Here is a 22,102-nt window from a genome sequence, read left to right on the forward strand (position 1 = left end):
TCGTTTCCATCCTTCTTCTTCTTCTTCTTTTTCGTTCACCGCTCGAGGCGATGGAAAAATGAAAATCGCGAGACTTTTTTTTATCTCTTATCTCCAACTTTCCACTTTCGAACGAAAAAATGATTTTCGTCGACTATCATATCCGAATGATAACCGGAGTGAAATTAAAACAAACAATGATAAGGTTATCGTATAATATAGAAATCGTGTCTAGCGCGTATATTATCAAATATTTTATTGGTTAGTTACGTCACGTTACTTATGTTATGTTACACAAATTATTATTAATTACTTATTATATTGAATTAATTGATGCAATAAATGAAAAGATTATTAAATGAAAAGAAATTTTTATTTATATGGAAAAAAGAATATTCGTGGTTTACGATAAGAGGAATTGATAAGAGCGAACTAAGGATAAACCGAGATAACGTTTCCTTTTGATGTTGAGCATCAATGGAATGATTTTTCGTATATGTGGTATTTTTTTTCAAAACAATTAAAATTGAAAAAAAAGAAAATACACAAACGAACATTATACATTTATCTAATGTCGATATCTACAAAATATCAAAAAAATATATATATATTATTACTCGCGATAAGAATAAATGAATAAATAAATTTACTCATTTTTATCAATCAATTACACTTAGAAATCATCAGAAGATTTCTACTACAAAAATGGCGATACTTAGTTTTATGTTAATTTGAAATTAGCTACTCGATAACGATAATGATGCTTATCTTTTATCAGTTCCTCCTTTTCGAAAATAAAACACGTTAAATAATTCACACGACGATAAGCAAAATGTAACACATTCACTATCATTTACATTATTGAAATTACGCGTAATGTTCATTTCAGATTTGTAATTTTCTCTAAATAACGATTCTCCCCTCCCCTCTTTTTTTCTTTCCTTACGTAACCGAGAAAAACTCGAGAGGAAGTAGATAATGTATAAAATTGTTTCGACCCTTTTATTTCCACCAGACGAACGTGTTTTGTAACACATTCGTTATCATTAAGATATCCGATAATTAATCAAAAGTTCGCTTTATTAAATCTCTCTCTCTCTCTCTCGAAGAACAAATCGTTACAATTAATTCGCAAACAACCTTGAGAATAAATTATTCGAATCCGAGCCAAATAGAATCGATGCATTCCATTTCTCCAAGAAGAGTTAAAAAAAACAAATCGTTCTATTACGTTCTTCCGTTTTATCTCGATCGAAGCTCTTTTTTCTTTTTCTTTTTCTTTTTTTTCTTCTTCTCTGCCCGTACACGAAAAATTACCTCTTGATATCTTCATCGATCGCCATCTCGGTCGAAAAATTGTCTCCCGTTCAATAGCGATTTTTCGTCGCAACGATGGGAAATATTCGTTGGTTGCGCGCGCACGTTCCGAGGAGCAGTCGAAGTCGAATCGCGTCGAGTAACGGCGTAGACGAATTCGCGACACTCGATCAGCTCCAGCGAACGAACCATAAACGAAGGCGTAATTCATGCCCGCCTTAAAGTGGTCTTTAAGCTGATCAACAATATGATTGAGGACCACTAAAGTGGCCTTCGCCGGATGAAGGATAAGACGATCGATTTCTTACGCCGACTTTCCATTTAGTTTTTTATTTAATGATTAGAATTGGATTAGAATCTTCCTCTCGGGGCGAATAATAATTCTGTTATAACTCTGTCTCCCTTTATTTACATCGATCGATTCGCTCGAAATAACGTTTCAAGCTTTGTATATTTTTAGGATCAATTCTGCGAATCTTTAAGAAGATTAGCGAGCTAACATAACTCGCGTTATATTATCATTATTATTCCCCCGGTGTTTATTCAGTTTAACTCAAGTTATACACAGGTTTATTATTACGTTACGCGAAACTTGAAAGTAATCTATAGAACGAGATAAATCGCTTCGCGGATTTTTCTTCGTTTCGTTCGCTCTCGTTTCTTTTGTTTGTTCGCCCATTCGCGTTTCCGTTTTCCTACGATTCGTATCGATAGTATCAGGGATTTTATTCCCTTCCAGAACCAAACGTCTTCTAACATTAGAAGCGGGCCAATATTTTATTATCCACGCTTTAATCGAAGCTTTGTCCATCGAAAACGTACACACATACACACACATTCTCTCTCTCTCTCTCTCTCTCTCTCTCTCTCTCTCTCTCTCTCTCTCTCTCTCTCTCTCTCTCTCTCTCTCTCTCTCTCTCTAAAACTACGGGAATCAGGGAAATAATTTTTTCCTAAGCTCGCGATAATTAATCAAAGCTACGACTCCAACTTTCTCTCCGATCTAAAAACCCAAAGAAAGACGAAAGACGCTACGGATCTAATTTCCAATCCCCTTTCTTTCTTCCATCTTTCCTCGTCCCTTCGCTCTTCATCTCACTCCCCGTAGAAAGGAACACAACGTTAAGGAACACAATCGTGAAAAATTCTCTGGGATCAGGGGCGTGTCACACGTAACCGTTCGCGTCCAACTTCAAGGCGGCCTCGTAGGAAGGCAATCCCTCGTCCGATGCTTGTTGTTCGACGGCCTCGTTACGCTCCAGACCTGATCTCAGCCCCAATAACGAGGACACCATCGGGGGAACGATGGTCCCGGGTGTCTCTCCATCCTCGCGCTTCTTCTCCATCCAGGTGGCGGTGGCCAGGCTTTTCGGATCGAAGATCAGGCTGTCGTAAGTTGGGGGTGGGCCAGGGCCGGAAATCGGGGTTATGGGACAGGATAAAGCGTCGTAGGCGCTCTCGTCCTGGTTTCCCTCGGTCGTCGCCGATTGTTGTTGGTGTTGTTGTTGTCTCTCGCAGCACTGGAAAAAAAAAAGAAAGAAAGGAAATTTTTGGAAAACGATTTCAAAAGATTTTGTCGAGGAAGATATTTGATTGTGAATAATATAAATTTAAATTTATAATTTAAATTGGAATCGAAGAATTTTATTTTCGACTCGTGAAAACATTTTTGAACAATGTGTGGAATAGCTGTTGTTGTTGCCTCCTGCAGCATTGGAAAAAGAAGAAAGGAAATTTTTGGAAAACGATTTCAAAAGATTTTGTCGAAGAAGATATTCGATTGTGAATAATATAAATTTAAATTTATAATTTAAATTGGAATCGAAGAATTTTATTTTCGACTCGTGAAAGAATTTTTGAACAACAGTGTGCATAGGATAATTGTTGTTATTGTTACCTCCTACAGTACTGGAAAAAAAAGAAAGGAAATCTTTAGAAAACGATTTCAAAAAATTTTGTCGAAGAAGATATTCGATTGTGAATAATATAAATTTAAATCTATAATTTAAATTAATTGAAATCGAAGAATTTTATTTTCGACTCGTAAAAGAATTTTTGAACAGTGTGCACAGGATATATTTTAAATTGTAAACGGATCGTTAATAATAATTTATAAAGTATTCAAGAAGTAAGGGTGAATAATTTGAATAATGGTAAATAATTTTTCCCTCTCGAAAATTTCATTTTCAACCGAGCTTACATATATATATTTCCCGTGGTTAATCTTGGGAATTTAATTAATTTACGAGAGAACGATAAGGAATTGGAATTTTATCTTTCGATCTACCGGACGGATGACAATCCAAATGTTTTCCACGAATTATTAATTATTCGCGTACTCGATTATATAAGTTTTGATACAATTGGTTGACTCATCTGGACATTAATTACCAGCTAGTCTAGACTCTAATTAGCATCCTACCGCGTGATTATTTATTCCCTCGAATCTTAGTTATTCCCGCGGTACCCGAACGCTACGTCATTGCCAATTTTCCAATATTTTTAGATCGGACAGCCTGCTTCGTATCTCCTCGACATTACGCGCCGCAATTTCCACGAATTTCTAGAAAACCAGTGGTTTCAGCATCGATGAGTCGAAAAAATAAAACTGGTTAAAGTTTCAAGTTAAAAATTACCGGAACAACGTCGAATCGAGTTATTCGAAGTTATTCAAAGACCGACTGTGACTTCAATTTTATCGAACGTATCGAATAAACATTTTAAAAAAACTTGTATAAACTCGAATTCGTTCGTTCATTCGCGTAATTAATCACAAAAGTAAGATAAAGGAAAGAAAGAAAGAAAGAAAAAAAGATCGACTCGGCCGATAAAGAAGCGAAAAAGCGCGGATGATTCGACGCATAATACGTTCGTACTTTAGGTACTACTTCTTTATGGGTCCGGTTCCGCCATTTTAGTTTTTGGCCCGGCTCGAAAGCGCGGGATAAGCTATTGTTTCGAGGCCGTTTCGGGCAAATATGGCCGCCGCCGCCGCCTAAACCCACCTCGATTCGATCGGACCACGGAAAGTTCGGTGTGCTCGCTATGCTATTTTAACCGTGCCCTTACATAACGCAGCTCGCGTACACAGACCGAGCGTAATAAACGCCACGCGATCGCGCATTTAATAACCGCTCCACGCCATTTTTCTCGAACTTGGGATCTTGTCCCATCGTCCTATCCCCTCCCCTCTTTGCCTAGAGAGAATTCGCGAATTATTGCAAGCGAATTATTTCTGTACTCGGTGTGCCCGTAGAGACGACGTTTCTATTATACTTGTAAAAAATGACGTATGTGCTAATGGCCTCTCTTCCACGGAATACGTTAATCGCGAGATTTTAAGAGAGAAACTTGCGTCACTGCCTTACTGTTCGCGGCGAAAAAGTGTTTTTGGAACGGAGAATTATCGGAAAATTTATATTCAAAACGGTATAATATAAAGTTTGATTTTATCCGATGAAGGATATTTCTCGAATCTTTCACACCTGAATAAGTGAATAATAATTTGATTTCTTCGAAAGCTCGAATCGAACGGAAGGAAGGAAAAATGCATCGATGAAATTCAAAACGGTTATAAATCTTGGAAGGGTTGATTTTCGCAGGAAGGAAGGAAAAATGCATCGATGAAATTATACAAGGTGATAGTAGTAGTTTCGTTTCGAGGATCGATCTCTGGCTGGAAATGGATGGAGACAGAGATACTCACGGCGGCATGCGCTTCCGTGGTGAACACCTCGAGGCTGTGCGCGTCTGGTTCCGTTCTCCAGTATTGCGGGTACTCTTGCGGCCGATTCTTTCGAATGCTCTTGTGACAGCAGTAGCACATGAGGAGGACAACCATAATCACCCCGCTGAGCATCGCCCTGCAAGTAAACGGACCACGTACCATAGTAGTGAGAATAACCATAGCACAGGAGAGGGAATGGGGACCATCGAGCGCGTATATTTAGCGCGCGCTAACCTTTCCCGCCATGCTTGAAACCGCTGCGTAGATCATAGCCCTCCGTCCGTACAAGCTTCGACAACTCTAATATACCATAGACACGTGCGAAGAAAATTTGATCGACACGAAATTTTATTTTCTCTAACGAGCGAAAAAACAAATAAAAATTCGACCTCAATCTCAACCGAATTAAAACCGAACTGCTCTATATTGTAGGCGACAGGAAACACTGTCTCCCGAATCAATTACACAATGGTACGTCCGTCGAGAAAGCGAGGATTCTTCCTGGAAACGTGAGTAATAAAAGAGTAACCGTTGAAAAGATTAACCTAACTCCGTGTTGCAAAAACACGGTGCCTGACGCGAGCTCGCGATTATTCTTTCTTTCTTTTCTTCTCTTTCTCTCTTCTTCTTTTCTCTTTTTCTTTCTGTTTACGATGCGCGCGATAACGATTATTGCTTTCACTCGCGCGCGCGCGGGCGCGTCTCTCGACGGGTCGAATATCGAACTTTCGAAAGTTGGAAATTGTTGGAGGAGCGAACGAAAGAATCCGCGACTCGAGGAACCGCGTAAAAGGACGAGAGGCCGCGATTTCACGGTTGGCTCGAGGCGCAATTTCTACGACCGCAAACCGTGGCAATTCGGCGGACTATTCTTCGCGATACAAAGGGATCACGGTTACCGTAATAACACGACCCGTTCTCCTTATTTATTTCCGTCCGATTTTTTATTCCCATCCTTATTCAGCTGAGTTCGAGGATCTGAGCCTGATATGTGTAAACTCGATCAAGGATAAATTCGTTCGTTCAAAACTGTTGTCATCATGTTTGAAATTGAGAAAGAGAGTGGTTCTTTTTCCCCGTTCTGCGTGTTATCCTTTAATTTAATATAAAATTATTTATCGCGTTTCTCTCTTTCTCTTTTTTTCGAAATTGTTGAAAAAGTCGGTGAAAAGTTTAGCTCCTTGCTTGCCCTTGAGCGATCGAGTTTGAGAAACACTGATCCGCCGGTGGTTCGCTCGGTAAATACGGCGTGTGGTGTAGAAAGGAGGCTAGAGTATTCTCGCCGGATGTTATCTTTTCTTTACCTTGTCGGGAATAGCAGCGGCGAAGAAAGTTTCATTAGACTTTAATTGAGCAGGGAAGGACGGGACGCTGCGGGCGTCCGTTAACACGCCCCCCTCCTCCCCCTCCCCGATTATGGGCAGAGGAGAAACGCGTGCAAATTTTTTTTTTTTCTTAACATCAGACTTCCATTTCGCCAGAATTTTTCTCTGAAATTCAGACGTCCGCGTTTGTTTCGCAGCTTGCCGTGTTATTTAAATTTTAAATGCAACGCGTCTACGTCGTTCAATGCGTTACGTAACGCGTTGATCAATCACGTTATTCGATGAAATCGTTGAAAATAACCGAGATAACTTATTCGCGAAGAAAGAAAGAAAAAAGAGAAGGGAAAAAAGTGTCGCTATTAATTTATTTAATAGTCCGATGCGATAAGATTTAATCGAATCTTGATCGAACGAAAATAACATCGAATTAAATTTTATAATTGTCTTTATTTCAGAGGCGATAAAATCGTTCCCATAAATTGAAAATAAATTTTACTAGCGGGATATTTGTATGTACATGGGATAGAAAAATATTTGAACGGATCTTTGAATAATTGAGCGGGGGAATAATTTGTTCGAGATTAAAATTTCATTCCAAACCTATTCGACAAAAATCCACCAAGATGATTCGACAGACAAACAAATTGTTTAAATTCGAAAACGAACTCTTCGCGATTTCTGCTCGCGAGAAAAAGGGGGAGAAAATATTCGAAGCAAATTGGAAACACGTTAAAACGCGTTTTTTAAAAACTGGTCGAAAGTTGAATCGAATCGATCGATAAATGCTCACCCGCCTAAAAGAATGTTAACGTTCCCGTGCAAATCGGTCTCGAAGTGGCTCGTCTTGCTGGCCGCTCCGCTCGCCGTCGTCGTCACGTTGTATTCCGATGAAACGACGTCCTCCTGGTGCCACGCGTTCGTCCCATTGCGCCCGTCCGAGATGTCGTCCATCACCAACATCGTCATCGTCAGTCGAGACGTCTCCCTGAAACGTTTGATTTTTTTTTTTTTTTTCGATAAATTTAATAAAAGGAATTGAACTCGGGAATAAAGTTCCGTTTGGATCGAATTGATCGTTCGAAAGGATAATAAATATTCGCGCGAATAATTTTAACGGAAAATGATCGAGGTTTTTATATATAAAAGCGGATCGATTATTAATAAATGTTATTCGGAGGATTTTTAATAAGTAATTATTTAAAAACTAACTTTGTTCGACTAATTTTTAACTTAGTTACTTTTTCAACGGATTAATACCCAACTCTGCATAAAGATGGTCGATTTTGGATTAATGTATGCAAAAATAGGCGTTTTTCTTCAAATTAATTAACCAGAGCCGCATTTCTTCCGCAAGATTTTTTTCTATTCACAGTGATGATGAAAAATATAATAGTTGAACTTACGAACAAGATTACTTCGATAATTTATCGTTCGAAACGTAATAACAATAATTGAAAATAATTGTAATGGCAAATGTTATACGAAAAACGGATCAACTGTAACAATTAAAATAACTTTCGTCGAAATTTTTAACCGGTTACTTTTTCTCAACGAGTTGATGTCCTTCAGGCCTAGGATCGCCTGTCTCCACTTTGTTGACACTACGTAGTAGTAAACAAGCTATATTTCATATGTTTTGAAATCGTAAAAATTATTTTCGTTTACAAAGTATTAAGGGTATAATCATCTAAGCTAAAATATTTTCGAAAAGTATATATCTATAGTATATTATTATCTTTATTATCTTAACTATTTGAATACGAAATTGCATTTACATAAATTAAACTTTTGTTACAAATCGTAATTAATTTAGATAATTTAGATATCATTTAGATATTAATTGTAAAGAATCTTTCACAAAATTTTCGTGATCAATATTCTTTTATCATCGAACAAAATGAAAAAGATTTTTTTCTGTTTTTCCAGCAGAATCTCGATTTTTTTTCTTATTGAAAAAATTTTTTATTACCAACACGTTAGAATAATTCTGGATTCTATGCCTCGAGATTTAGATTATAGACAGTAATTTAGATAATTTAGATATCATTTAGATATTAATTGTAAAGAATCTTTCACAAAATTTTCGTGATCAATATTCTTTTATCATCGAACAAAATGAAAAAGATTTTTTTCTGTTTTTCCAGCAGAATCTCGATTTTTTTTCTTATTGAAAAAATTTTTTATTACCAACACGTTAGAATAATTCTGGATTCTATGCCTCGAGATTTAGATTATAGACAGTGATGGGGAAAATTTAATACTTGAAATTAGAATAGTTACGAATAATACGAATAAAGTTACTTACTGGGTAATTTATCGTTCGCATAATATAATAATAATTGCAAATAACGGTTGAGGAAAAAGCTGGATAAATTATAACAGCTACGAATAAATGTTATTCGAGTATTTTAATACGTTAAGGATAATAATCTGAGATGAAATATTTTCGAAACTATCTATAGTATGTCTACAATTATTATTTTAATTATTCGAATGCGAAATTATATTTACATAAATTAAATATCGTTACGAATCGTGTTACGCATATTATGAGAAAATAAAAAAACTTTTATATCATATCGATACGTTAGAATGCTCTGAATGCATCGAGGTTTAAATACACGACAGTGATGGGGAAAATAATTTGAACTTAAGGTTACTTGAATAATTTATCGTTCGCATAATAATAATTGCAAATAACGGTTGAGATTATACAAAAACCGGATCAACTGTAATAGCTGCAAATAAATATTATTCAAGCATTTTAATTGAATAATTATTCAAAATAATTTTATTCGAATAATTTTATTTTTAACCAGTTACTTTTCCAATGCCCAACTCTGCTCTAAATGAAACGTTCCTTTCTTTCTCCCGTCTTTTTTCGTATGATTTTTATCTGTCTTTTTTCCAACAAATATCTAACAACAACAACAAATTTGTCTCGAGTTTCGAATTAAAAAAAAAAAAAGAGAAAGAACGGTAAAGATCAATCGAGAGCAAGAGGGGTCGCTCTAGTCCGTTCTGCTAGAATAGAGACAAGAGAGGGGAAGGGGAAAAGGCACACGGAGGTCTTTGTGAAACGGTGTCGCGGTTTATCGATCACGCCCTTTGCGAGAATTCCAGCTAAAAGCCACCCCTCGCCTTCTCGCCTTCGTGCGAGTCTATACGAGTCTAAGGACTCGTTTTCGTTCGCGGCGTGTTCGAGGCTGGTTGTGTCCTCGATGCCTCCCCCTTTCCATTTGCATCGAATTACTCGGCCCTCGATCCACTCCTCCCATCGAAATCCTCCTTTTTCCCTCGCATACCGCGAACTCACTACCTGCGCAATTTTAATCCCTTCCTTTTTTACTCTTTCACCCCCTGCCCCCTCCATTTCCCCCCCAACCTGTTGGTCCGCGTTCCATCGCGATATTTGGCAGCGGTATGCGCACAGCGCAAACGCACGTAACGGATATCTACTCGAGTTAAAATATTTTCCATTTGTTTGGAAGCGAACGAGAAAGATTGACCGAATGAAGAATAATTTTTGAACGAAAAAAAGAAAAAAGAAAAAGAAATTAAGCGAATAAGTATAAATAACAAGTTTCGATCGAGTAAGATTTTAGTCTCTCTTGAAAGTTTGTCGGAAGATCAAGTGAGATTACGCTTTGTTTGGTTTTTCCGTATGGAAGAAAAAGCAGAGTGTGCTAGATGGAAAGACGGTTTGACGAACCGAGGCGAGAGTGCGCATGCGTCGATTTCGCGTGAATTCAACGACGAAAAACGAGAGAAAAGGAATTGGACGATAGTTCTTTACAACGAACTCGTCCTCGTCTTTTTAAGTTATTATCGTGATATGGTAAATTTGCATGCAACAACATTCTCCTACTTTTGTGTACATATTCATATTGTGCAATATTATATTCAATTGCTTTGACGTAATAAGTAATTTTATTACTCGACGAATTGATCGAGCGAGATTAAAGATAACCTAATTAAGAGAGAAAAGATTCTTAAGAATCTCTTTTCGATCCGCGAATTTTCGATTGGTTCGAAAACAAATTTGTGGAATTCGCACGATACAAAGGAAGGAAAAAACTCGATGAAAGTTAACGACCTAAAATAAGCTCGAGTGGAATAATAATAATAATAATACACGTTCGTGACGAAAGAAATTAGCATGGAGGGAAGAGGAATGAATGGAAGGCTTCGATTAAACGCTTCAAGGAATTTCACATAGGAATTACAATACGTCCCAGTTTCATACCGTTCTAACGAGGAACGAAGATTGATCTTGAGCATACGTAATTAACTCCTTGACATGGTATTAAAATAGCCACGCAACAACAAATATACTCTTGTGTTTATCTTGTAAGATGTTCGAATCGATCAACTATTCATTCTCATTAAATATCGACGCTGTATCGAAAATTTTTAATTTCTTTTTTTTTTTTGTATCAAATTACCGCGAAAAATTAACCGCGATAAATGCAAGATAAATGATATTCGAGCGAACAGAGTTTCTTTATAGAATTCTTGCGCCATTTGTTTCGTCCTTCACGAGTATACACGATCGATTTTGTGTGGCGAGCCTACTCACTGGATCGTCGAAACTTTTAGCTCGGCTCGGTGCATGAAACGGCGGCGCCTGCCGACCTTTCTCCTTTTATAACATCGAAAGAAAATGCGATGCCGTGTATTTATTTACGACGCTATGCGAAAACAAAACCAGCCTATACAAGCAAAAGCGGGTTATTACACCATCGATTCGAACTCTCGCATTTTAACGCGCATTATAACGCGCCGTGTTATAGTAAGTGCTATCTTACCGATTAAATTCAATCGAGTCGCGTATATAATTATCGTCGTATCTGAACGTGGGACATATATTTGAACGTGGGCCAATTATTTCTACCGTTCCATTCGTTTTTTTAGAAATCTAATTCGTAGAAAGTTCGAGCCTTGTCATTTTTCTCTTTTACAAACTGATATTACCGCTGTTAAAAATACACCAGACTAAAGAATAATTTAAAGGTAACCTTCGTCATTCAAATGACTTTACATAACTCATCTTACTCGATAAATTGAAACTGAACACACACACACACATACATACGTACACGTACACGTATACGCACACGCGTGATCGCATCGTATCAAACTCACTATTCCGACAATTAAAAAAGATGAAGTATTCAAAGGAGTAATTGACTTCGTCATACCGCGATGATGTATATTTCTTCCTTCCCCCGTTTATTCCTCGATTATTATCGAACGATATATCGGAATGGATGGAACGCAAAACGATAGATTCGTTTTTAAATTTTTCCACGAGAGATACGATACGACGAAAACGATATACAACTTTCTTCAACAACAACAACAACTTTTGACTCATCCGTTCGTCCTTTCGCGATCGAATCGAATTTCTCAAATCACGATCGAAAATCAAAAGAAGAGAAACACTCGCTCAAACCTCTCGGAGGAATAAAACCCAATCCATCACCACCATAAAAAATTCTCCATTCTTTTCTCGCGAAAGAACAACAATAACAAAAAAACAGAAAAAAGAACGGGAAAGAAAAGAAATGAACGCCTTTATTCGAATAAACTAACGCCACGAGATAGATACTACGATTATTAACTCGATCTCGAACGATATGGAAACGCGGCATGAAAACGTGCACGGCGTGTACGTACAAGCGTTCCCTCGGTCTCCTTCGGTGTCGTCGCGTGCCACTTCCGTTCTCCATCGAGCGCGCTCGCCGACGACGACGACGACGACGACGGCGACGACGGCGACGATAGATCGGAGCGGTGGGGAGGGAGGAGAGGAAAGAAAGATGGATGGAGAGAGAGAGAGAGAAAGAGAGGGAGAGGGAGAAAGGTCGTGGCAGGAAGGAGTCGATCCGCTCCCGCGACCGTTTCGTTTCAAACTATTCACGGTGGTCGGTATTATGCGCGTTGCCTGGCTACCAGCCGTAGTGACGCCGCGACGTACGCCGTCGGCGCACGCCGCGGAGCGTCGCGACGCCTCTCCTCGCCTCGCCTCGCCTCGCCTCGCCTCGCAGGACGAGACCTCTCCGACCGTACACGTGCAACTATCGGGGGCGCAACCTGCCGCTTTCTTCCAACTCTCTCTATCCTCTTCTCCGCGAGATCTCTCTCGCTCGCTCGGTTTGCTTTCCACCATGTGGACAAAATTTGAATGAAACGGAGAAAAAGAAAATTGTTACAATTTAATTTTGATTTTAAATGAATGACGAAAGGATTTATGCAGCACGTGGAATGGATAAGCCTTTTTCTCGGGGGATGAAATCAATTGTGATAATATTTCTCTGAAGAGATAAATACAAAAATAGATTGGCGAGTATAATTTCGTGTAAAAATAGATTGGAACACGTAATGTTCGAACGGAGTATAAAATAATTTTAATTTTGATTTTAATGAAAATACTCGAGGTATTTCTTTATGTTATATTATAGTTATAGAGTTTATGTTTAAGTTTTTCTCTCTTAGAGGACGATCCAAAGCGATCGACATTTTATTCAACATTTTCTTACGATAGAGCGGTTAATAATATTTCTCTGAAACGATAGATAAAAAAATTTTTCGAATAGATTGGCGAGCCTATAATTTCGTATAAAAATAAAATTGAAACAATGTTCGAACAGAGTATGAAATACTGTTTCAATCGATTTAATTTTGATTTTAATGAATGTCTCTCTCTTTCTCTCTCTCTTACGAAATAAGATCAATCCCATCCAAAGCGACCGACATTTTATTAAATTTTTAATACAATCTTTTTTTATAGAGAAAAGAATTCTTTTAGATCCGATTTACAACAGTAAATTTCGATTTGAATTTAAAGTGACAAAATCTTTCGTTAATATTTCTCTGAAGCAATAAAAAAATAGTGTTGGGGAATAGATTGGCGAGATTCCACTACGTTCGTAGGAACACGTAATGTATTAAAACAGAGTATAAAGTACATAAGATAATCGACTGTTATTATTTGTCGAAAAGTAGAAGCGGAAAATCTTTAAACGCATCCGTGTCAACGATATTCCTTCTTCGTATTTTAAATGATAATCTCCATCGAAAAGGGAGATTGGATCGAGACTTTTCTTAATCAGAGCAGGGACGACGTGTTGTTTTCGTGGTGGTGGGAGACACGCCTCGGAGAAAGGGTCGTCGTCGGACCTAATTGCACAAAAGCGTCGGTTCCCAACGGTGGTGAGTCACGTTTACGCGTGTCCAACCACGCCGTGTATCGGGATGGAACGAGTCCGTCTGCTTGAAACAAAAAGCCTTTGTTCGAACACCGCCTCCTTTTTCGGCGTTACACACACGCGCGTACACTTGGACTCCCACCATCACCACCGCCACCACCCTTTGTGCGCTAAAACGTCCTCGTTTTGTCGGCCAATTCAGAAGGAACTTGTGGCTTTAAGCTTTCGCGTTGAAAAAGAAAAGGGAGGAAGAAAAAGTAATTCGATATCTATTATATATCTATATAAAAATATCGATATCTAATCCTAATTTTTTCTGGAATTTTTAGAGAAAACAACGAATGAACGAACGATCGTTCGTAGCTGATTTAGGATTAAATTGCCGTGTTTATCGTGCAAAGAAATATATCGTGTGTTCCGGTTCTTTTGAGTCGCGACCTATTTCCTTCGTTTTTTACGCGATAACGTGGAAAAGAATTTTCAATAAAATAAATATTATACTTTAGGGAAATAATCTGACGTATTCGGTGATTCACGAAAATATTTGAACCTATTATCTTATTTAATTCGAAAATTGCGAGTTTAAAGAATTCAAGAGTTCGTTAATGTACTCGACGACGAAATATTCTTTTTAAATTTTCCATTTTTTTGAATATAATTTTGCCAGGCAAAATTTTTCCTTTCCTCCGCGGTAAACGATGAACCATTAAATTCTGACCATTCATCGATTCCTTTAAATTTTCCCCTATCCTCCATTACGAAGTTGTGTATTAAAAAAAAAAAAAGAAAGAAGAAAAGAAACGAAAAACGCTTTAAAAACTTCGAACGTTGATTTCATCTCCTTCTAAAAAGCGATATTTTGATTAAAAAAAAAGAGGAAGGAAAAGAAAAAAATTATTCGTTAACTATTTCATCGTCGCGAAAAAGCTAAGTCGAAATATTTATTGCGACTTATATTTCTAATTAATTAAAAACTGGATAAAGTTGCGACATAAAACTTTTGCCCGTCCTTCGAGTTGATTTACCACACCATACACGTTGTTTCTAATCGATTCTCGAGCCAGTAGTTGTTCGTTAACACGAAAACTTTAGTCTCTCGATACGCGAATAGCGAACGAGTCCGGTCCCTCGGTTTAGTAGAGGCGAGACTACGGAATAAGTCGCTTCTAGCTCTAGCTTTTAGCCGATGCATCGACACTGCTCGAAATGAACGTCTGCTCCCTCGTGTACGATGCTTTCGTACGGATTCACGTGGAAAGGTAAATAAAAAAGAAAGAAGGAAAGAAAGAAAAATTGTCTCTGAATTGATAAGTTGTTTATTTTCTTTTTTTTTTTTTATCGCTTAAAGATTGCGCTTGTTTAAAACGTCCATTTATGACCGATTTACGACTTCGTTCGATAAATGAAAGCGCAATTCTTAGATTGTAAAAGTCGTTTTCTCGCGAGTAGTTATTCCTTTAAGAGACCCGTAACTTTGTATTGGGATCGTGATGTTAATAAATAAGAGAAAGACACGTTGGAATAACAGTTTGATAAAATTTTAGAAAAGAATTCCTGATGGATATTGAGAAATATATATATATATATCTCGACGTAAAATGATATCTATAACCAGATAAGATTAGTAAATTCGATATCTTATTTACTTTTAAAAATCGATTTGTAAAATTTATATATATATATATATACTGGAAACGAAGCCAATTCCAATCAGACCTTGCTCGAGGATCGCAGATTGTAACGCGTCCGTGTTTTATCGGTTTTGTGATTTTAATCGCTGTCCAGATTGAAAAGGAAAAACTTCTTTTGCATCACGTCGGATCGATCGAGTATTATTCATTTATTAACACTTTTGATTATTCGTTGCAGCGAAAAAGAAAAAAACCAAGATAAATTAAAAAATGAAATTTCACCTCTTATCGTTTCGCAGATTCGCAAGGATGGTGGGCAACATGTCGAGCGGATGGATGAGGAAGATCCTCCTCTTCCTTGTTCTGATAACCGGGATCCTACTGATCGCGATGTACGCTCACGCCCCGCCACTCGCCTCCCTTCAGCCGTTCTCGTCGCGACGGTGAGTAACGTACACGCGACAATACGATCCACCCAGCCGAACCCGGTCGATAACACAGTCCGCGTCTATTATCGCCTATTAAGCTCGCCTCGAGACTCGAAGATCGGCGCCACGCCGCCACTCTTCGATCGTCCATCCTCGTCGCGCGTTCAATTAGAGAGGAAGAAAGAACGCAAGGTTCCGTTCCTTCGTTTTTTTTCAACGTTTCTCTCTTTCTCTTTTTCTCTCTCTCTCTCTGTCTCTCTTTCTGTCTCATCTTCTCTCCGCCACATTTTTCCTTTAATCTCGTAAAATAAAAATTCGATTTCGATCATTTTATTTTTATGTACGTGTACAAAGAGTGGGAAAGGACGTTCAAAGGAGTTGGATGAAGGATGAAGAATAAGAATGAAAGTAAACGCGTTTTAATCCCCTCTCCTTTCGCCACTCCGTGTACACGCGTGTTTATCTTTGCTCTTTACTTCTCTTCGTTTCTTGCGAACGAGTCTCCCCGCCCCCCCCCCTCTACCCCCACCCGGCCTACAACTCACACGCAAAATTTCGACGCCTCGTTATTTATTTAATCTTTGTTTATAACTTTTGTTGCCGCATTCCGTTTCGTTCATTATCTTCCGCATCTCGGTGATCGACATCAAAGACTGAAGGAGTTGCAACGAGGCTTGGTTACTTTCCTGGTCGGTAATGAAAGCACGAAGAGACCCGGAGAACGGCTCTACGAGTATCTGGAAGAGCCTAGGTAACGTCTTTCCCAACCCGGAGGAGGGATGTCTCTACCTGCTAGAAAAGAGAAAAAGAAAAAAGAGAAAAAAGAACGCTTTCCTTCTTTTCTTTTCTTTTCTTTTCTTTTTTGTTTTTAACCTCTCTCTCTCTCTCTTTCTCCCCCGGAAGTTTGTCCTTCATCATCCGTTTTTGCTTTTTTCTCTCTTTCTCTCTCTTTCTCTCTATCTATCTATCTCTGTTCTTTCGTCCAGGAACCGATCTATCGTCGCGTATCCCGCTTTTTTCATTCGGCTCTGCATTCTTTGGGACGCACACCCCCACTCCCACGGCGCCCATCTGCTTTCTCCTTCGCGTCCTTTGCATGCCTCTCCCCCCCTCTTGCCTTCCCTGCCCAGTCTATTTAAATTGTCTGGCTTGGCCTTTGCAACGATGATCTTTTTGCTCATCGATCGAGTATATAATTCTGTTTATTTATTTAAGATCGGAATGGACGAGGAATGCGAAATTATTGTTATCTCTCTTTTTCTCTCTCTCTCTCTCTATTCCATGTTTCGATGTATGGGGAATGTAAATGTGTGTAATAATTTTCTGGGTGTTTATTCGTGTTTTATATATCGATAATACTCCTTGTTCAACATGTCCCTTCTCTCTTTATCCACGATTCTTGAAATTATCCAACGTTCGAACATTTTTCTAAATTATTATTATTTTCTAAATAGACAATATATATAAATGGAAGTATTGGAAAAATTCGAAAATGGTGGAGAAGCATCATTTATAGGATAATTGTAACGTACCTTTTTCCCTTTACCACCGTTTTGTTACCAATCAGGAAAAATAGATCCAACTTAATCGATTCGTCTCTGGATTCATCTCATTCTCGAGTGCGCTGCTTTTCCAAACAGCGCTCGGTATAAATTGAATTGATCATTAACCGTTATTCGATTGCAGTGAAAATCGCGTCTGTGAGTGGAAATCGGATTAAAAAGCGTCTCGAGAAAAATTGAATAAATTTTAATTCGCGTTGGAACGCGAATAAATCGTAATTCTGTGTCGAGCTCTTGTGACACAGCTCTTTCGACTAACGGAATATTTCTTGCATTGGTATTTATCGAATGTGTGTCACTAGTTGATCGGATTATCAACATTATTCGTTTCGTCATTTTACATTTGTCACTTGTTGATCAATCGTCACACGGATTACGATTAGTCGTCCAACTCTATTCCTCGCACTCCATTTCTAACCTTTATCCGATCGATCGCTTCTTTCGCTCCTTCCAAGATCCTCTCCGATTCGACACCTTTTCGGATTTTAATTTAATTAAAAATTACAGCATTCGATCTCGATCGTTTCGCGAAAGGAATTGATAATTAATGGATTGGAAATTTTTTATAAAATTCCCATGCTTCTCTCTACTAATCATCTTTCCAACCGTGTCAATCATCGATTTTATCGAGTTTCAATGTTTGCAATGTGTAGATGCTAATTCTACGATTTTCACTTAACTCCATCCCCTTCTCACGCTCACTTTATACATTGCTCGCTCTCTCTCTCTCTCATATTCTTCTCAAAATAACGTGTCATCATATTTAATTTTCATTATTATTTATATATATATATGTGTGTGTATATGTAACTCGCCACTAAAAAAATTAACCGTTACACTCGATTCATCCTCTCTCGTTTCCTATCTAATGCTTCTGTCGATCTTACTTTTGGTCTCGCATCCGGTGTCCAGGATGAGTCTGCCGCTTGATCGAGTGTTTAAAAGAAGGAAACGAAAGTGAAAAAACGCGATAAGATTAAAAGGTGGAGGGTAACGAAAAAAGCGAAGAACAAAATTCTGGTTAAAACTCGTGCGACTCGCGGTCCCATCGGATCGCAGGACGTTTCAGAGCCCGTGGTCGTGGGTGTGCGTGGCCGGGAGGTGCGAGAGGAGGGCGGTGAGATCGTCGAGGACCTCGCTGGCAAGTTGCATCGCGCTCTGCGGCGGAAACAGCAGGCTGCTGTGGCCGAGGCCGACCGGAAACGTGCTCCTGGGCGAGGAGAGCGTGGTCGTGCACCTGCAGCAAATCGAGTTCGTCACGGTGAACACCAGCGATCAGGAGACGAGGAATCTGTTGGAGCACGCCAAGGACGTCTTCATCGGTGACGCATCATGATTTATATATCTTTCTTCCTTCTCGTTTCTCCAGTTATTACGCGTGCAATTAAGTTCCTTCCTTTTTTCTGAATTCAAGATTTTTATTATTGTCGGGGAATCACAAGATTACCCGATCGTTTCGTTCGTCGATCGATTCCTGCTCGTCGAACTTTTTCGGTGGCAGAACGATCGTTGTTCTTTGAAATTTCCGAAATCTTTGATATTGTTTTTTTCGCGAGTGGCGCGCAAATCGTTCGTCTGATCTAACGCAAAAAGTACTCGAGAAGGATCGTCAGTGGCCGCGTTTATTTTATTTATTTTTTTTTTTTTTTTGGTGATCAATAGAATTTATATAGAGCGATTTCAGTCGCCTGTAGTATATCTTATAGAGAACGCAGAACGACTTTAGTTATATAATATTATATGTCGATAGTATTTTATGGAGAACGACTGTAGTAATTACTCATAATGTATCATTCATCATCTTATGCTCGTAATACGTCAGTGGCATCTTATGCACAGCGATTATAGTCATAATAGCTATATAGTATATCAATGGCGCTTTTAAATACAGCGATTATAGTATATCAGTAGCATTTTATCTAGACCGACTTTAGTTGCTCATAGTATATCAGTGGCATCTTATACAGAGTCTATAATAATAATAATAATAATAATAATAATAATAATAATATATCAATGGCAATTTATACAAAGCGACTATAGTCACTTATAGCGTATCAGTGATATCTTATGCAGAGTAACTGTAGTCGTCTATCAGTGGCATTTTAAGTTAGATGGACTTTAATTGCCTATATATATTATATATATATATTAATGCCATATATATATATGGCATTTCATATAAAGTGACTATAATCGTCTATAGTATATCAAGTTATGGCATTTTAAGTTAGAGCAACTTTTATATATATGGTATTTCATAGTGTGACTATAGTCGCCTATAACGTATCAGTGATATATTGTGCAGAGCAATTATAGTCGCCTATAGCATATCAGTGGTATTTTAGATAGAGCGATTTTAATTACCCATAATATATATATGGCATTTCATACAGAGTGACTATAATCGCCTATAGTGTATCAGTGGCATCTTATGCAGGACAGCTATAGGTGCCTATAACGTATTAGTGATATCTTGTGCAAGGCAACTATAGTTACCTATAGCATATCAGTAGCATTTTATGCAGAGTAATTATAGTCGCCTATAGCATCTGTGGCATTTTAAGTTAGAGCGACTTTAATTGTAATATATATGGCATTTCATACAGAGTGACTATAGTCGCCTATAGTGTATCAGTGACATCTTGTGCAGAGCAACTATAGTCGCCTATAGTGGCATTTTAAGTAAAGTGACTTTAATCGCCTATAACGTAACTTATACAGGACAATTATAGTTGCCTATAGCATATATCATTTTATACAGAGCGACTATAGTCACCTATAGCACATCAGTGACATTTTAAGTAGAGCGACTTTAATCGCCTATAGCGTATCAGTGACATCTTACACAGGACAGCTATACCATCAGTGACATCTTATGCAGAGCGATTTTAATCGCCTATAGCGTATCAATGACATCTTACACAGGACAGCTATATCATCAGAGACATCTTACACAGGACAGCTATACCATCAGTGACATCTTACACAGGACAACTATAGTCACCTACCTGTGGCATTTTAAGTAGAGCGACTTTAAAGACGAAGAACGCTGTTTCGTATCAGGAAATGAAATTCGAGTTAATTAACGATCTTGCGAGAAGAAGGAACTCATTTACCCTTTTACAACTTTTCGTGGCAACTTTTCTCTCTCGTTTGCAGGCAACATCAGGAGCTCGATAAAGTCGCCGAACGCGAAAAGCAGGCCGGGGGTGGACGCGTTCGTGATATACTTGTCCGCCGGCAGCGGGGCAGCGACAGGTCCGAGCCTGGACGTGGACGAGTCCTACACCGTGGACGTGTTGGCGAGGGGGAGGGTGCTGGAGGCTCGAGTGGTCGGGAGGAGCTACTTCGGGGCCAGGCACGGCCTGGAGACGCTCGGCCAGATGATCTGGTGGGACGAGACAAGCGGGAGGGAAGGCGGCTTGCGGGTGCTGTCCCGCGCCTCGGTCGAGGACAAGCCGACGTTCCCCTACAGAGGGTTGCTGATCGACACGGGGAGGCAGTTCTTCCCCGTCGAGCGTTTGAAACGCGTGATCGACGGGATGGCCGCGTCCAAGCTCAACACCTTCCACTGGCACATATCCGATTCCCAGAGCTTCCCATTCGACTCGGCCCAGTTCCCGGAGATGGCGAGATGGGGCGCGTACAGCGGGGATCAGATCTACACGCCCGACGATGTCAAGGACCTGGCCGACTACGCGAGGATACGCGGCGTCCGAGTCCTCGTCGAGATCGACTCCCCGGCGCACGCTGGCGCCGGCTGGCAGTGGGGTGAGTTGCCGAGAGAGGACTGCGAAATTGGCGAGTCGAGGATTCCGTGTTCGACTATCGCAAAAAGAAAAGTTCGATTCGTTCCCTCGATGAGATTCTTCATTGTTGTCGAGCATCATTAGTACGATATTTTTCTAAAATATTTCTAAATTTTGATGTATTCATCTTGGATCTTGAATGGAAGGATGTTTGGTTTGGACAATTTAAAGTGAAGAAAAGGTTCGCAAACTTTTCTAATTCGTAGGTGAAAAAATTGTTAGATTATTTGAAAAGTAATACGTTCGATTCGTTTCCTCGATGAGTTTCCTCTTTGTTGTCGAGCATCATTATTGAACGATATTTTTCGCCAAATTCATCTTGGATCTTGAAATGGAAGGATGATTGAAAAAATTGTTAGATTATTTGAAAAATAATATGAATTATTCGATTCGTTTCCTCGATGAGTTTTCTCTTTGTTGTCGAGCATCATTATTGAACGATATTTTTCGCCAAATTCATCTTGGATCTTGAAATGGAAGGATGATTGAAAAAATTGTTAGATTATTTGAAAAGTAATACGTTCGATGAGTTCCCTCGCATTGTTGTCGATTCGAGCATCATTATTGAACAATATTTTTCGTCAAATTCATCTTGGATCTTGAAATGGAAGGATGATTGAAAAAATTGTTAGATTATTTGAAAAATAATATGTTCGATTCATTCCCTCGCATTGTTGTCGATTCGAGCATTATTATTGAACGATATTTTTCATCAAATTCATCTTGGATCTTGAAATGGAAGGATATTTGGTTTGGGATGATAATTTAAAGTGAAGAAAAGCTTCGCAAACTTTTCTAATTCGTAGGTGAAAAAATTGTTAGATTATTTGAAAAATAATATGTTCGATAAGTTCCTTTGTATCAATTGTTATCAATTTGAGCGTCGATTATCATTGACGAACAATATTCCTTGTCAAATTCACTGTATCTTGAAATGGAAAGATGTTTGGTTTGAGGTGATAATTTAAAGCTTTATTGAAAAAAATCTTCACAAACTTCTTTAATTTATAAATTCCGTCAGATAATTGTTAGATTATTTAAAAAGATTATTTATAATGGCAAATGAATGTATCTGGTTTAGGATGACAGTTTAACGTGCACTTTTCAATG

The 22,102-nt window shown here is 38.6% G+C and overlaps 2 protein-coding genes across 9 annotated transcripts in view; one reads left to right on the forward strand and one right to left on the reverse strand.

Moving 5' to 3' along the window:
• LOC107997776 (probable beta-hexosaminidase fdl) overlaps positions 1-22,102 on the forward strand; it is a 33,009-nt gene that overhangs the window by 6,231 nt on the left and 4,676 nt on the right. For 2 of the 7 annotated variants that reach the window (XM_062079611.1, XM_062079617.1), the window contains 5 exons: positions 5,456-5,532; positions 15,490-15,633; positions 16,271-16,369; positions 18,240-18,502; positions 20,343-20,954. In XM_062079611.1, the coding sequence (XP_061935595.1) occupies positions 5,456-5,532; positions 15,490-15,633; positions 16,271-16,369; positions 18,240-18,502; positions 20,343-20,954 (1,195 nt within the window). Of the gene's footprint in view, positions 1-5,455; positions 5,533-14,690; positions 14,819-15,489; positions 15,634-16,270; positions 16,370-18,239; positions 18,503-20,342; positions 20,955-22,102 lie in introns of those variants that run through there. The other 5 variants (XM_062079616.1, XM_062079612.1, XM_062079613.1 and 2 more) reach the window with 5 other exon arrangements.
• On the reverse strand, positions 1,042-15,612 carry LOC108000570 (uncharacterized). 2 transcript variants are annotated; one of them, XM_028668049.2, is made up of 4 exons: positions 15,473-15,612; positions 7,139-7,333; positions 5,003-5,159; positions 1,042-2,816 (listed from the first exon to the last, which is right to left on the reverse strand). In XM_028668049.2, the coding sequence occupies exons 1-4, from the start codon at positions 15,511-15,513 to the stop codon at positions 2,463-2,465; spliced, it is 747 nt and encodes a 248-aa protein (XP_028523850.1). In that variant the 5' UTR covers positions 15,514-15,612; the 3' UTR covers positions 1,042-2,462. The 2 variants fall into 2 exon arrangements, with proteins under 2 accessions (XP_028523850.1, XP_016916467.1); XM_017060978.3 differs by lacking the exon at positions 15,473-15,612 and adding an exon at positions 12,028-12,425.

This window comes from Apis cerana, linkage group LG9 (assembly GCF_029169275.1).
Source record: "Apis cerana isolate GH-2021 linkage group LG9, AcerK_1.0, whole genome shotgun sequence".
NCBI classification, from domain to species: domain Eukaryota; kingdom Metazoa; phylum Arthropoda; class Insecta; order Hymenoptera; family Apidae; genus Apis; species Apis cerana.